At 41.1% G+C, this 15,220-nt stretch overlaps 1 protein-coding gene across 1 annotated transcript in view; it reads left to right on the plus strand.

Moving 5' to 3' along the window:
* The window catches only part of ENPP3 (ectonucleotide pyrophosphatase/phosphodiesterase 3), a 236,545-nt gene that overhangs the window by 163,562 nt on the left and 57,763 nt on the right, over positions 1-15,220 (plus strand). The window contains exons 15-17 of the mRNA XM_088443058.1: positions 6,306-6,433; positions 8,993-9,059; positions 11,466-11,553. Of these exons, the coding sequence (XP_088299184.1) occupies positions 6,306-6,433; positions 8,993-9,059; positions 11,466-11,553 (283 nt within the window). The remainder of the gene's footprint in view (positions 1-6,305; positions 6,434-8,992; positions 9,060-11,465; positions 11,554-15,220) is intronic.

The raw sequence follows: 15,220 nt of genomic DNA on the forward strand, positions 1-15,220 counted from the left end.
TGAGTATGTCATATTTAGGTTGTATTTTTATTGGTGGTTACAACATACACTGTTTATGATTTGTTACATTTATTTTACACACCAATAAATAATCTATTTTTCTTTATAACTTATGTTTGAATAAGTATTTATATTTAATCACATTTTATGTGCCCCCTTTAGGTGGATTAATCCACCATACATTTACATTTATATTATTTCTGGAGAGACTTGCTTATACCTTCCTCATACACTGTTATTTGCTCACACAACCTACTTCATCTTCTTTAGTCAGGCTTTTGTTCCACTCCAATGAGACTACACTGATAAAGGTGGTCAATAATTTGATCACCTCAAAATCTGAAGGCCTTTACTCACTTCTAATTATGCTGAATCTCTGCTGCATTTGACACTGTTGGGCCACTCTCTCCTCATACAAACTCTGCCTTCCCTAGCCTAGTCTTCAGGATACTGTTCTATCCTGGTTCTCATTATACTTATCAAATATCACATTCAGTATTCACTTCCCTGGATCCACCTCCTCTCCACTTCCATTACAAATTGTAGTTACCAAGCTTCATTGTCTTCCATGAGACCCCTTCCCCTCTTCACATTATTTGATTTTTGCTCAGACTTCACTTTTGAAGACTTTAGTCTCAACACTTGCTATCTTTTTATTTACCAATTTTGGCCATTCAGCCTTTGTTTTTTCAAGAGGGACTCTTACAATATGCCTGCCACTCTCTTTAAATGATTGTTTTATATATATATATATATATATATATATATCTTTGTTTCACTGGTTGCGACACATTAGTGTTGCTTGGATTGTCATTTAACAATTAACCCTTGAGTTTTACGTTTTAAATTTTATTCTGTTGCACTTCATTATTCTGTAATCGGAATGTATTCAAAATTTTACTTTACTATTTGTAAAACCCCAATAAAACAGACTTATCAATTGCAGTACCACAAGGCTCAATTTTAGGTCTTCTGCTCTTCTATATCTATACCACATATGTTGGAAAATTACTCATTTGGCTTTCAGTATCACATCTATGCAGAGGATACCTAAACTTATTCTGTCCATATCTGTCACCATCTGTGTTGGCCCATGTCACTGACAGCCTCTCTGCCATTTCATCCTGACTGTTCTCTCACCACCTCAAATCTCTGAAAAACAGAGTTAATAATATTCCCACCAGTCAACAAGAGTTACCTTCATAATATCTCTATATCTGTTGAAAACACAACAATCAACCCTACTCCTCAAGCCAGCTGCCTAGGTGTCGTCCTTGACTATGAACTTTCCTTTGCCCCCCACATTCAACCTATTTCCAAATCCTGTTACATACATCTAAGAGATATTTCCAAAATACACACATACAGAATATCACACAAGATACAGCAAAAATGTTATTTCATGTAATCATCTACCTCATTGACTTCCTTACTGGTCTTTCCCTAAACAGACTTTCACCCCTACAATCTAGTTTGAATGAAGCAACTAGACTGATTTTCTTCATAAAACACTCTGCTTCTGCTTGTCCACTCTGTCAATTCTTACATTGGCTGCCTGCTTATGGAATCCAATATAAAATTATTTTTGTAACATAACGGGCCATAACACTACACCAACATAAATCTCTAAACTCATCTCAAAATATCTTCCAACTCGATACCTCTACTCTGCCCAAGATCTGTGTCTTTCATCAAAATGCACTTATGGTAGTTAAGCCCATGCAGGTAATGCAATGGGTGCAGCTGATATGGGGCCTAGAGTAGAAGGGGGCCCATATTCCTAGTAAAAGTTACATATGTTATATAGATTTTTCAGTATTGGGTGGTACTTAGATGCCCTTGCAAACTTTCACTATGGGTCCTTCAAATACCTAGTCACGCCCCTGATTACTTGCTCCCATTCACAGATACAGTCTGTGGAATACTCTCCCTTGCACAACAATAGTTTCCTCTAGCCTCCAAACCTTCAGGAGTTCCCTGAAAATTCTTGTCTTCTGGTAATCATATCAAATTCCAAAACCACCCACGTTACCTCCGTAGTCTATTTCATCGAACCAACTCTCCTTTATATAGTTCACACATAACTTTACATATGTCCTCTATCTACACTTACACAACTGACTGACCCTATGACAAAATTGCTCTGGTACTGGATCATACAGCCCACCAAGAACCTCTGTATCTGGCTAAACCATTTGCAATATGTAGTCATTATCCTTGTGTATCGAATTGATTTTTCTGTATAGATTGTAAGCTTGTGAGTAGGGCCTTCTTACCTCTTCATCTGTCTGTTAATACCCAGTCTTGTCTTAATAATGTTTTGTTCCCAATTGTAAAGCGCAACGGAATATGCTAGCATTATATAAATTACTGTTATTATTATTGTTAATATTTACAGGTCCACCATTTCCTACAATATCTTGGTACCTGTGGCCTCCTATGTTCTGCTCTTACGCCTTTTGAATTCTTTTGCGCTAACCCTACTGCTCTGAATCACACTATTTCTCTGATATATACTGTAATTCTGTCGGCTGCCAGTTTACTATAACCTGGGGCCGAAAGATTGGCAAGGATTTGTAAGATAAATGGGAAAAAATATTCAGTTCAGCCCATGCTAGCTCATCTAGTGCCTGTTTAGTGGAAACCCAATACAAGTTACTGTCCTGATGGTATAGATGCCCAGATAATCTCTCTAAGATGGGGATTGGTTTTCCCAACACATGCTGGTGCTTTTCTAGTGCTCCCGGAACCCGTTCCACATCTGGTGTCAATGTACTGGCCTTCAGCCCTTTTGGACAGAGGTGATTCAACTTTCTGCCAAAATTCTGGGGGAACCTGTTCTGTCAGACCCTGTGTTTTGGCTGTTCCATCTGTCCCAGTTACGTATCTTGAATTACAAGAAATCCCTATTGTGCCACTTAAACAATGCTGCTAAGTCAGTTATCCCAGTAAGGTGGCACTCCCCCTTTCCTTCAACAGTCCCAGACTGGTTTATTAAAATAGACTTCTTTATGGAGATGGACGATATTCTAACTTCTGCAGATGGTGACTATGAGGCCTTTAGGGATGGTTTCGGTGGATGGACTTAAAAAATTCTGTGACCTTTAAGGACACTCTCAACCCTATCTCCTCCAAGGCCTCCACAGAGTTGGCCTGGGCTCGCTGAGTCCCTGGGTCCCTGGCATTGCCATTGCTTTTGACCATGGGCCTAATCTGTATACTACTATAGCTTGAAGGTGGCCCTTTGCTTTTCTACCCTTGCCCATGGGCTGGGTGATGATTATTTTAATGGTGTAGTCTGGTTTTGTGCTATTTTTTGCAGGCATAATATTTATGCACTGGCCTTGGGAAGAGTCGCTCTATATTAGCATTGTACCCATTTATCATCATATACCGGTATTGGATGATGCTAGCTCTGACCATTTGATTAGGAGCAACTTTTTCCTTCCCTCGCCCTCTCCTCTCTCACACTTCTATTCCCTCCTACCCTAGCTTTTCTTATTTTGTCCACTCCCCTTCTATAGTTTCCCTTTTGTAATAATTTATTTTCGCTCTCTATAGATCTCTATGGAGATCATAGTGTGGTCCCGTGTCATTGGCATTTTGTGATGTTCTTAACATAATATGCCTGCTCTTGTTGAGTTGACTTGAGTTATGTGTTCTTATTTCCCTTTGTCATGAACCATTAAAGAAATTTTACATTATAATATTATTATTATTATTATTATTATTATTAATAATAATAATAATAATAATAACAATAATAATTATAATAGTTATTGTTATTATTAGAAGAAGAATAATACTATAGGCTGGTTATTTAAAATATATTTGGAAATTATGCTCCATATTTATCAAGATAGACAGCTTCAGAAAGATATCTGTATCACATCTGAATTTGGAATTTATTCAAACAAATCTAGCATTAACAGAATTAACCTATTACTATCTTGATATCGGTAATGCTATATCTACCCAAGAAAACAAAAAAAACAATCAATGCCGAACAATTATTTTTTAACATTGTGCTTGTTTATACCAATTATATGGTAGGTTGCAGCAATATTTTAATCTAAAAAAATAAATGCACTATTCCTCAATAATTAAAATAAATTATACTGAAGTGCCTGAAGTAATGCTAGCTGTGTCTATTACAGAACTTATATGTAATAAGGGGCTTTTGATGCAATTAAAGTTTTACGTTAATGACTAACAATGTCTTTATTAATTTAGTTCTGGTATTTGATAATAATAGCAGCTATGTGAAATTTTTTGGAGCTACGGTATGCAAAATTTTGAAAACTGTTCCCCAGGCCAGAACATTTACCTAACCACACATTCAGAACCACAATTCCACACAGAATTTGCCCTGTAATTTTTGCTACTCCCCGGGTTTCATTCTGCCATTACCCATCATCGGAAGATCATGGAAAAGCTTCTATGGTATTTCCACCAGCAACATCAGATGGTTTTGGGTCACTGTAACTCTAGGATGCCATTTTTCTCTGCACGTGTCATTGAGTCTGATTTATTGCAAAAATTTGACATGCAGTTTGGTGCAGATCTTGGGGAGAATGTAGGATAACAAATAAAACTACTGGTGTTAGACAGCTGTAACTTGGAAATTTGTGAAAACAAAAAACTTCTGTGCCATGCCCCTTTTTGTACAATAGGCCTGTGCTATAGAGCATCTGGTATGGTCCTTTGGGGAGGGGGAGGGGAATTTGGGTTAGGAATTATTATTATTATTAACAATTTCTTATATAGTGTAGCATATTCCATTGCGCTTTACTATTGGAAACAACATTAATAGAACAAAACTGGGTAGTAACAGACAGACATTAAGGTAAAGGGCCCTGCTCACAAGTTTACAATCTATAGGGATTAACAAATATCTGTCCCTCTCTGCTAGAGTTTACTGATTAAATGAATAGCATTGGTCTTGCTGGTAGCCCTTGGCTTGTGCTATGGGTACCAGGATAATAATAAATTCATGTCCCCTTTTAAAAGTAATAATCATTTGTGGTGCCATAATAAAAATATTAAGAAATTGATGCTTCCTTTACAAAAAATAGTGCTGTCCCCTCCAAATAAATAAATTATATATTGCATCCTTATAAATGAAATAATAAATATTTGCTAAAAGTAAATAAATAATAGGTTGCCAAAAAAGGATTTCCCTTTACTTTATACTTGCCTGTTCCCTCATTCCTGACTTGATCTGACATATAGATGTATGAAACCGTGAAAAGAGTGGAGAAGTGTGTCAGTGAAGAAGTTGCCCATGGCAACTAATCAGCTCCAACATATTATTTTATAGAATGTACTTGATAAATGCAACCTCAAAGCTGATTTTTTTTTGCCATGCGCAACTTCTCCACTGGCACACTTCTCCACTCTTTTCACGGTTTCATACATCTACCCCATTGTCTGAACACAACGAGCCATGGGCCACGTAATCAGCCCAGCTGATTAATAACTTGATATCCACTCAGGGATTTGTCTTATCTCAAAGATAAGACTCAGCTAATCAGGAGCAAGGAAGGACCTGTTTGGAAAGAAGTTCAATTCAGTCTTGTACCAGTATATGTGTATGTACTACACTAATGAACTTCTCTAGCTGGAGTGGCAGGTGGGCACCCGAAAGTCTGTAAAAACATCTGAGCTTCTGCACCTCACATTCCTTAATCTCTAGACTCTTCATCTGTTTGAAATTTACATTGGATGACAAATTACTTTTGAGCTGTTGCACAGATGGCTGCCATTGCACACAAATTGTGGCTTTGAACAGTGGGGTCTGGGCCACGATGACGAAATTCAATGCAAATCATGTCATCCGACCTCCAAGCTGTTTATTGTACTTCACTCAGGAAGTTGGCAGCTTGTGGTATATGGGCCAACTCTGTCATGAGTCTGGGAGAGTCCCCTGAAACTCTGGACTCCCCGGGACATTCCAGGAGAGTTGGTAAGTATGCTTAAAGTATGCTTTGTTTTGCAAGTTTGCACTGTTCTAAATTAACCTTAGTGGCACTTTAGAGAGCAGTGCATGCTTGTGAGAGCTCTGCTATGGAGAGAAGGTTAAATCAACGTATTTGTGTTGTGAGGATCATTGATATACTTACAAGAAGGAACTCAATTTGAAATGCAGTACAGTTACATATTACATATCTGATTCCTAATGTATATTAATTTATTTTTTACACAGTGCACATGCATGATCATTATCATTTAATTGTTTTCTTTACTCATTCATTTAAAATTCTAATTATTAAGTATTAAGTGTTAAGTGTTATGGTTACCCTTAGTGTCGGAAGACAGGTCAACATTTCAAGCCTTACATGAAGAATGACCTACCTAAGCGATTTCATTATGCCAACCACATTCGTATCGACAAAGTTCATATCTACGTGGACAGACAGTGGCTTGTTGTAAGGTACAGTATAGTAAAAAAAAACAGCACACTAGTTGTCTTATGTATTGTGTATATTTCTTTTTGGAATTTCTATCTAGCTTACACACTTCTCAGCATCAGATACTAAATATACTAACTTTAATAAATGTTCAGCGCAGGTGCATAATTTTCCTTTACACATAGAATACTATAACTGGTGTTGGCAGCAAAAAGTCCATTGTCTTGCTTTCAATATCAGTTACAGCATTCCAAGTGTACTTTTTCAAAGAGAAAAATGAAAAGCTGTTTTGTGTATCAGATAGAATGTGTGCAGGATGAGTGAGAAACAGAACCTAGTAGAACAGCAGCAAGCTATGACACCTATCGGCTCTCTCTGTGTACCAACACGTCACACCAGGAGAACTAGGGCAGAAAATATTTCTTGTTACTGGTGTCTCTAACTATCACTGGCCCAGTGTACAAAATAATATACTACAACATTGGGCGTGGTTTAATGCAAGTATCCACTAGATTCTCCTATCTTAACAAACTGTACATCCCCACAAGTATAGCAAGGACAACTACAACAAGCACAAACATCAGTATTAAATCAATTAAATTAAATTCCGATCTCCTCCCTACCTTTAATATCTGGTATTTCTTCCTTAATTAGAAGTGCCACTAACTGCAGTTAAGAATAAAGCCCCTTTTTTAAGGTCTAAGGACCTCATTCAGAGTCGCTCCTTGCGGCCGCACGGTCGTAGGGGAAAGGGGCCGGATATGCAAATGAAGCGATCGCAAGTTGCATCGCTAAGATGAGATCGTTAGCTGAACGACCGAGGAAGAGGCGGTCGTAAGACTAAATCACGCCACCTTCTCGATCACAACACATGTCATCTCCTGGGATATAAAGATTAATCGCAACCATCGGGACCCATCGGAGCTGATCGCAGAGCTTAAGGCTGACCATACCCTCTCTTAAGCACTACGATCTAGTCAGTGCAATAACCACCATGTCACGTCTGCCATGACACTACTTTGTTAATTATGCACTCCCATTAAACGCCGTTCGCATAATCAGGCACGCCTGCGTTCGGATCTCCACTCCCCCGTTTTCAAGCACCTTCCCCTGTTACCACCCACAAACGGTTCATTCTGTCACTCAAACTAACAACCTGGCTGTGTTCAAGGAGAGAGAAATTTCTGATCATAACAGCTAGTTTGCGCACGCGCATTGCGAACTTTACGCATGCGCAGTTTAGCAAACATCGGCTGCGTACGACCGTGCGGCCGCAACGACCGACTCTGAATGAGGTCCTAAGAACCACTTGCGCCTCATCTTCCCTTGCTTTTGAGTCTACTGGCGGAATGTGGACCATAGTGCCCACTCCATGGCTTAACATTATGTGAGAGCCAGGTGAACCCCTTCACACCGAGGGCCACTGAATGCCACATTGATCTGTTTTAGTCAATGGGCAGACCTACACAACAAGGGCTTTGCAGTACCACGTGCCTAGTGCTTTCTTAACAATAAGGATGCTCTGATATAATAAGGGCCTAGTTCCCATTTACCAATGATGCACTCAAGACAATAGGGCCTAGCTCACAGGTGCCTCAGGATTAGTACTCAGAAAAAAACTTCTGTTGGCCTCGGCCAATTTGCAGCAAGTGATTCCTTTGTGGGGCACTCTTTTATAATAAATGAATTGATATAATTGATATCAAGAAATATACGTAATTACAACATAACTTTTAATCGATATTTCCTGATATCAATTATATCAATTAATTTAATATGAAAGAGTGCCGCACAAAGGAATCACTTGCTGCACATTGGCCAAGGCCAATGGAAGGTTTATTTCTGAGTACTTGATATTCGATTCCAGGGAGCACCTCCAGCTATATACAAAATTTGGTAACTATTAGAATGTACTAAATTGCTGGTTTATAAATTGTATTACATTTTTGTCCTGTGCAGGATATTATTTGTGCCTCAGGATTAGTGCCTGCCTAACAGTGCACCAGTAATCCTGGTGCTCTAATAGTTACAAAATCCCCACTGGGTTCCTAACAGTCTCGCCATCTACTGTTGAACCGGGCCTGGCTCAGCCAAGGACTTTGATCCTGCCGACTATTTCTGGGTCTTGAAATGAGGAGTGGACCTCTCTGCTACCTCAGACCTCTGGGGTACAGTGGCTTTTATTAGCCCTTTAGCTTTAGCCACCTCTTCTCTAGGAATTATGGTATCTTCCTCAGAGTCTTTCTTGCTTGCTGCTTCTTCACTGGCATCTTCTCCACATGTTGCATCTTTTCCATCATCTCGGTTGCATTCCTCCTCTTTTCCAGCATCTCTATCACTTGCCGCTATTTGATCTGCATTTTCTCTCTTCTCTCAGCCGGGCCAGGTCTTGTCTTCTATTTCTCCATTGTTGAAGTGTTGAGTGCAGTCTCACTCTGGCTAATTTAAGCCAGCGGCGGGACGATGACATGGCAAGTTCTGTTTTTCAGATACAGTATGTAAAATTATAATGAAAGGCAATTGTAAATATTCTCCTGCATTGTGTTGAAATATTGATATAAATGTATTTTAATTTTAAACAGGGACAAATCATATACCTTTTGTGGAGGTGGGAACCATGGATATGACAATGAATTCAAAAGCATGGAGGTACTGTAGAATTCATATTAAAATGATAATTTTAATTGTAGAGCAGTCATATTTATTTAGTTTTAATGGCAAGCTTTAATATCCTGTATTTGTTCGCATTATAATTGCGATCATTAATACATCTCGCCCTATGTCATGTCTAAGACCACATTAACCACAATATATTAGTGGTAAAACAAATTCACTTGTATCAACACCGATGGGTGGAGATATCAGCTGGGACCAATGGGAGGATTTGTTGGCTTGGACCGATGGTTGGAGATATTGGCTGGGACCGATGGTTGGAGATATCAACTGGGACCAATGGTTGGAGATATCGACTGGTACCACTGGTTAGAGATATCGACTGGGACCAATGGTTGGAGATATCAGTTGGGACCGATGGTTGGAGTTAGGAACAAGTAGATAACCCAGACCGGAGCAAAGATGGAATGGAGACTTGCAACCGGACTTGGAACTGGAATCGCACTGATTGGAACCATTCAGATACAGAGTACCTGGGAGCTCAGCATAGAGGGCCTGATTCAGACCCGGTTGCAAGCGCTGAGCGCTCGGAAACGGGTCAATAGTGGCCCACAGAGCATGCGCACGACGGAGCCGGCTCCGTTGTGCGCATGCGCGAGACCCAGCTAGCGACAGGCACTCCGTCGCTCCAGGTCTCGCACCAAAGGGGGCAAGCTGTCGATGTTGAGTGACAGCTCGCCCCGTTTGGTGGGCGGGCCGGGGGGGTGGCTGCCCAAATGGAGGCGTTCTCATGAGAACGCCTGCCGTTTGGGGGCGGCCCCACTGACATCACAAGTGATGTCAGTGGAGAGCTTCCGGCTCTGTTAGAGCCGAAAGCTCTCTGGGGCTTGCGATGGGTGAGACCCTACCACAAGGGTCTCGTCCCAAGCCCGATGGTCACGATGGTCTTGACCATTGCGACCATCATCCTGGCCACTCGCAATAGCTGTGTCACCCACAGCTATGCGAGCGGCCAAGAGGCCGCTCCAAAAAAATAAAGCACGGCCCTGACAGTTGGGAGCTGCTCTGAATCAGGCCAAGAGCTGTAACTTCAGCAGAAGCAATGTTGTACTGGCAATGGAGGCCAGTCAGTAAATTGAATTTATAGGGGTGGATCCCCAGGGATTGGATGTCAAGTGACTGAATCCAACATGGCTACGCCCATACTGAGTTATGGAGGGAACTCAGGTGTGCAGCCTGAGTGCTAGCATGCTGAGTAAACACACTGAGAGCGCAGAGCAGGAACCGTGTGGCAGACCTCATAGCCAGCTGGATGCGATGTGCAGTGCAGGCAGACCTCTGCGTCATCCGGGAGTGATGTGCGGTCACAGCGCGAGTGGACTTCGGTGCTAGCTGTAACAACACAGCAGAGGTAAAACATAGGAGAATATGGAAAAAATTAGTCAGGATCATGACAACATGTGATCACCTTCACTCCAAATTCTTCACATTCACTTCCAAGAGTGTTTATTTAACCACAAGACAAGATGAGCAGGTGTTTCATTTAGGAAAATTTTACACTTAAACTGTTTAGTTTGCTAAGTGTAGTTTAGAAAAACAGGGGTCTATTTACTAAGCAGTGTTAGGAGACAGAGTGAAAAGTGATAAGGTGCCAGCCAATCCGCCCCTAACTGCCATCTCACAGGCTGTGTTTGAAAAATGACAGTTGGGAGCTGATTGGCTGGTACCTTATCACTTTTCAATCTGTCTCCTAACACTGCTTAGTAAATAGACCCCACAATGTCCAAAAAAGGAAGACATCTCCTTCACAGTGTGGATGAATGATATTTGAAATACCTGGATGCATGATATCTGATATCTGGAATAAGAGCATGGACTGTTATGCTGAAATAAGGTGGTTAATGGGCAGCTTATTTATCCATATATTCTAATATTTAAAATATCTCAATCAGGACACAGACACTCACTCTTCCTACAAAAGGTGGTGGGCAGCGTCATGTTATGCCAGCCAAAGGCCAGGCACTTATGAACATTTTCTTTACTGTTCCATAGTTTCAATTATTTTACTAACATTTTTGTTGTATGCTTTAGTACTGTACAGACAAACAGTTTACACGAAAAAGCACTTCAGGTAAAAAACAAACAAACAAATAGCAGCCACAGAGGATCATTTGTATGTTTATACCATTTTTCTTTACTCTTATATAGCACAGTAAAAGTTGAAACATTATAACTTTTTATTAAAATACCAATTTATCAATATCAAATGTATTAATTTATGACTTGTGTATATGAGGTTTACATTTTGTTTAATGAAACATCTTGTGCATAATTAGTTCCACAGTGTACTTTGTGTTCACTAAATATAATAATTTATAAGAAAAAACCTCTTTCACTGCAGAAAACTAACAAACTGCTTACTTGTATGTTACTGTTTTTCAGGCGATCTTTATAGGACATGGCCCAGGATTTAAAAAGCAAACGGAAGTAGAATCTTTTGATAATATTGAACTCTATAACTTAATGTGTGGTGAGTTGTCAATGTCATACTTTTTTCACTGTTCAGTATCATTTCTATGTATAATTAACACGGCTATGTATGTTATATGAAATATACATAGAATTATAATAGGGATGTTTGTGGCATGAGCGGGTGGGCCCTGGCTACTACTGTACCTCCCTGAGCCCTGGTTTATTGTGCTAACCATCCATACTGTAATCCCAACTGAGATAAGTGATACAATACTGAAGACATTTCTGAGATATTTGTGCCAATGATAGACCTGGTTATTTCTGAAAAGAAATCTACAATATACAGTATGTTTAAATTACAGATGAGTGGTTTTGTTTTGACTCGTTTTAGATTTTGTCAAAGTATCGCTAATTCGGATTGGTTCGGTTTCATCTTATTGGCTATCAAAAACACGTGAGACCCAGATAGCCAATATGATGCCGTTTTTGAGATCCGAACATAACCAAGTAAAACCGAACTGCTCATCTCTAGTTGAAATAAGTAAAAATCTCAGATGACATGGTACCCTTGCAGTTTTGTGGGTGAGTTTGGTTTGGCTTGAAGTTGTAATGTACAGTAAGCAATCTGGATGTACTACTGTAGTTACAGTGACCGTGGAATCTACTAGATTTCCTGATCTTGTATGTTGACTGCAAGAAATCTAATGTAAGAGAAAGCAAAACCCTGTTATAGGCTTCAAAGGATATCTCCACACAAATATTTCAATAGGTTTTTAATAAAATGTTTCAGAGAAAGGGACTTTAAAAATTGTAGTGCACCTTATCAGTTGCTCTCTTTGGCTTTTCAGCTGCTACCCACGGTGCTCTATCATGGCAACCAAATGCTGACAATTGTCATGCAGAACCATTGGACATGTGCAGTAAGGCTGAAGTAACCACATGACTGGATGGCAGGATGTCTTTACAGAGAGTGTGTTTCCTGGGCCTCTCACATATAATTCATGTGCTTACATTTCTGCCATTCAGAAGGTATTTAATAAACCCGGTTGGTTTCATCTGCTTTGGCCGGCCTGCTACGGTTCAAACAAGAAACTTGTATAATTGCCCCATGCCCAGTACAATTCCAAACACTGGCTTCAGAACTGATCTTAAGCAATGATGCCCTGGTTGCCACATTTTAATAAGAAGTCTCATAATAAAGGAAAGATTATTGAACAGCCTCCATGCATTTATATTGATTAATGTACACATTTGAGAAAATAGAAACAAATATATTTGTTTGGCTCCAATTTCTGGATTACTCCTGCTAAGCAGCCTGTGCAGGTATTTCACTGCTGTTTTTCTCATGAACAATCTCAGTGAAGGTATCTTAGAGGGAGAAATCTTGGAAAGAGATAAAGTGGAGAAATAGCTCCTAACTGTCATTTTACAGGCTGTGCTAGTAAAATAATAGTTCGAAGAAGCTGATTGGTTGCTATGAGCAACTTCTCAATTTCTCCAACTTTATCTCTCTCCAATATTTGATAAGTTTGTGCCTTTTCAAGTGAAACCAATTTTAATTATCTGTAAGAATTTAACTCCATGCTATGGAAGATTCATTTCTGTACCATAAATACATTTGTAATGAAAGGAAGAGGGAGCCCTGTAACAATCCTGTCTCTCCAGAAGTGCCATTCAGGTCCATAACACCTAATGCCTGATGAAGAGCCACATGGGCCTGGGGCTGAATATGTTCAAGGGCCTATACTCAGAATGGAAGAGCTGTGACCAGGGCTGTGTTGGTGTGATTGGAGCCACACAGGAATGGCCAAATTGGCCATCTGGCACTTCTGGCAGATGCCAGAAGAGCTATTGGCCAGAACGGCCGGTCTGGCTGCCAGCAGGTCCGCCCGGCAGCACCGACTACTGGGCGGCACTATACTCAGCAGGTGGAGTTTCATATGCACCATGACGTAGTAACACCATGACGCGGCCACGTAGTTCCGCCATTAAGTGGCCTGGCCTGCTATGAGAAGCACGGCGGGGGCGAGCGGCCAGATGCTCCTGTGAGCTGGCGTGGAGGGCTGCCTGGCATTTCTGTCTCCTGGGTGGCCCTGTGCTCAGTGTGGAGTGTCATGAGTGGCCGCTATTGTGTAGTGATGTCCTGACGCAGCCACGCATATTGACATCATACTGCAGCCGGGCCAGGTATGAACAGCGCCATCTGCCGACACTGCCCGGACATAGTGTGTGCACTGTGCAGCATTTCTAACCCCCTCTGTGGTCTGTGCCAACTTGCAGTGGCTGCCATATAAATAAGTGTTTTATTATAAGTACTGTACAGGGCCATGCATGCATATGAGGGATGGTATATGTCTGTTTCTCAGAGTCCCACTGTTATAAATTCTATAAATAGACAAACACAATCCCTGCCAAGCATATCTCCAAGAATGGATGAAAAGTAAAAACATATAGAAAAATCGTTATAAGGGGCATTACTGTGTGTGGCATAATGTGTAAGGGGAATTACGGTGTGTGGCATACTGTGTAAGGGCAATTATGGTGTGTGGCATAATGTATAAGGGGAATTACAGTGTGTGTCATAATATGTATGGGGCATTACTAGTTCGTGACATAATGTGTAAGGGACATACTACTGTGTGTGGCATAATGTGCTAGAGGCATTACTGTGTGTGGCATAATGAGCAAGGGGCATTACTGTGTGTGGCTAAATGTGTTATAAGGGGCATTACTACTGCATAGTATAATGTGTTATAAGGCACTACTACTGTGTGGTTTAACGTAAATAAGGGGCACTACTGTGTGGTGTAATGTGACAGATTGATTTGGTGGTACTATTGCGTGGTAACGCCCCTTCTGTTACAAGTCGCGGTCACGACTTGACACTTTCTGACAGTATGCCCAGACAGGACGGGGTTACTTCAGTTCTTCCTGTTGCTAGGAGATTGGCACTCCTCAGGAAGTGATGTGTTTTCCACAAGTGCAAACCTGATTGGGACTTCAGCCTATTTATACTCACTGATCTATTGCACCTGTGCCGACTATAGAGTGTCTGTGAGTTCCCTTAGCCTGACTGCAGAGTCAGGTTGTTCCTGTTCTCTGGTTCACTGAACTCCCACACGGCTTCCTAACCTCTCCTAGTAGCTTCCGTGCTACCACCTATATCCAAAATGGCTTCCTGGCCGCATCCAGCAGCTCCCGTGCTGCCAACGTTCACCATACGGCTTCTTAGCCGCTCCAAGTAGCTTCCGTGCTACCACCTATCTCCAAAACGGCTTCCTAGCCGTATCCAGCAGCTCCCGTGCTGCCAACGTTCATCCTACGGCAATTGCCCCAACATCGGCACCATCGCTGCAACATCGGCACACTTGCCGCACCATCGGCTCTCAAAGCCATCATCAAACTGTAGACTGTTTATCCACGGCAATTGTCCCAACATCGGCACCAACGCTGCAACATCGGCACACTAGCCACACCATCAGCTCTCAAAGCCATTATTAAACCATAGACTGCTTATCTACGGCAACTGCCCCAACATCGGCACCATCGCTGCAACATCGGCAGACTTGCCGCACCATCGTCTCTCAAAGCCATTATCAAACCATAGACTGCTTATCTATGGCAACTGCCCCAACATCAGCACCATCGCTGCAACATCGGCACAGTTGCCACGCCATCGGCTCTCAGAGCCATTTACTAACCCTAGACTGTTTATCTACGGCTAT

This window comes from Taudactylus pleione, unplaced genomic scaffold (assembly GCF_031769625.1).
Source record: "Taudactylus pleione unplaced genomic scaffold, aTauple2 ptg000326l, whole genome shotgun sequence".
Lineage (NCBI taxonomy): Eukaryota > Metazoa > Chordata > Amphibia > Anura > Myobatrachidae > Taudactylus > Taudactylus pleione.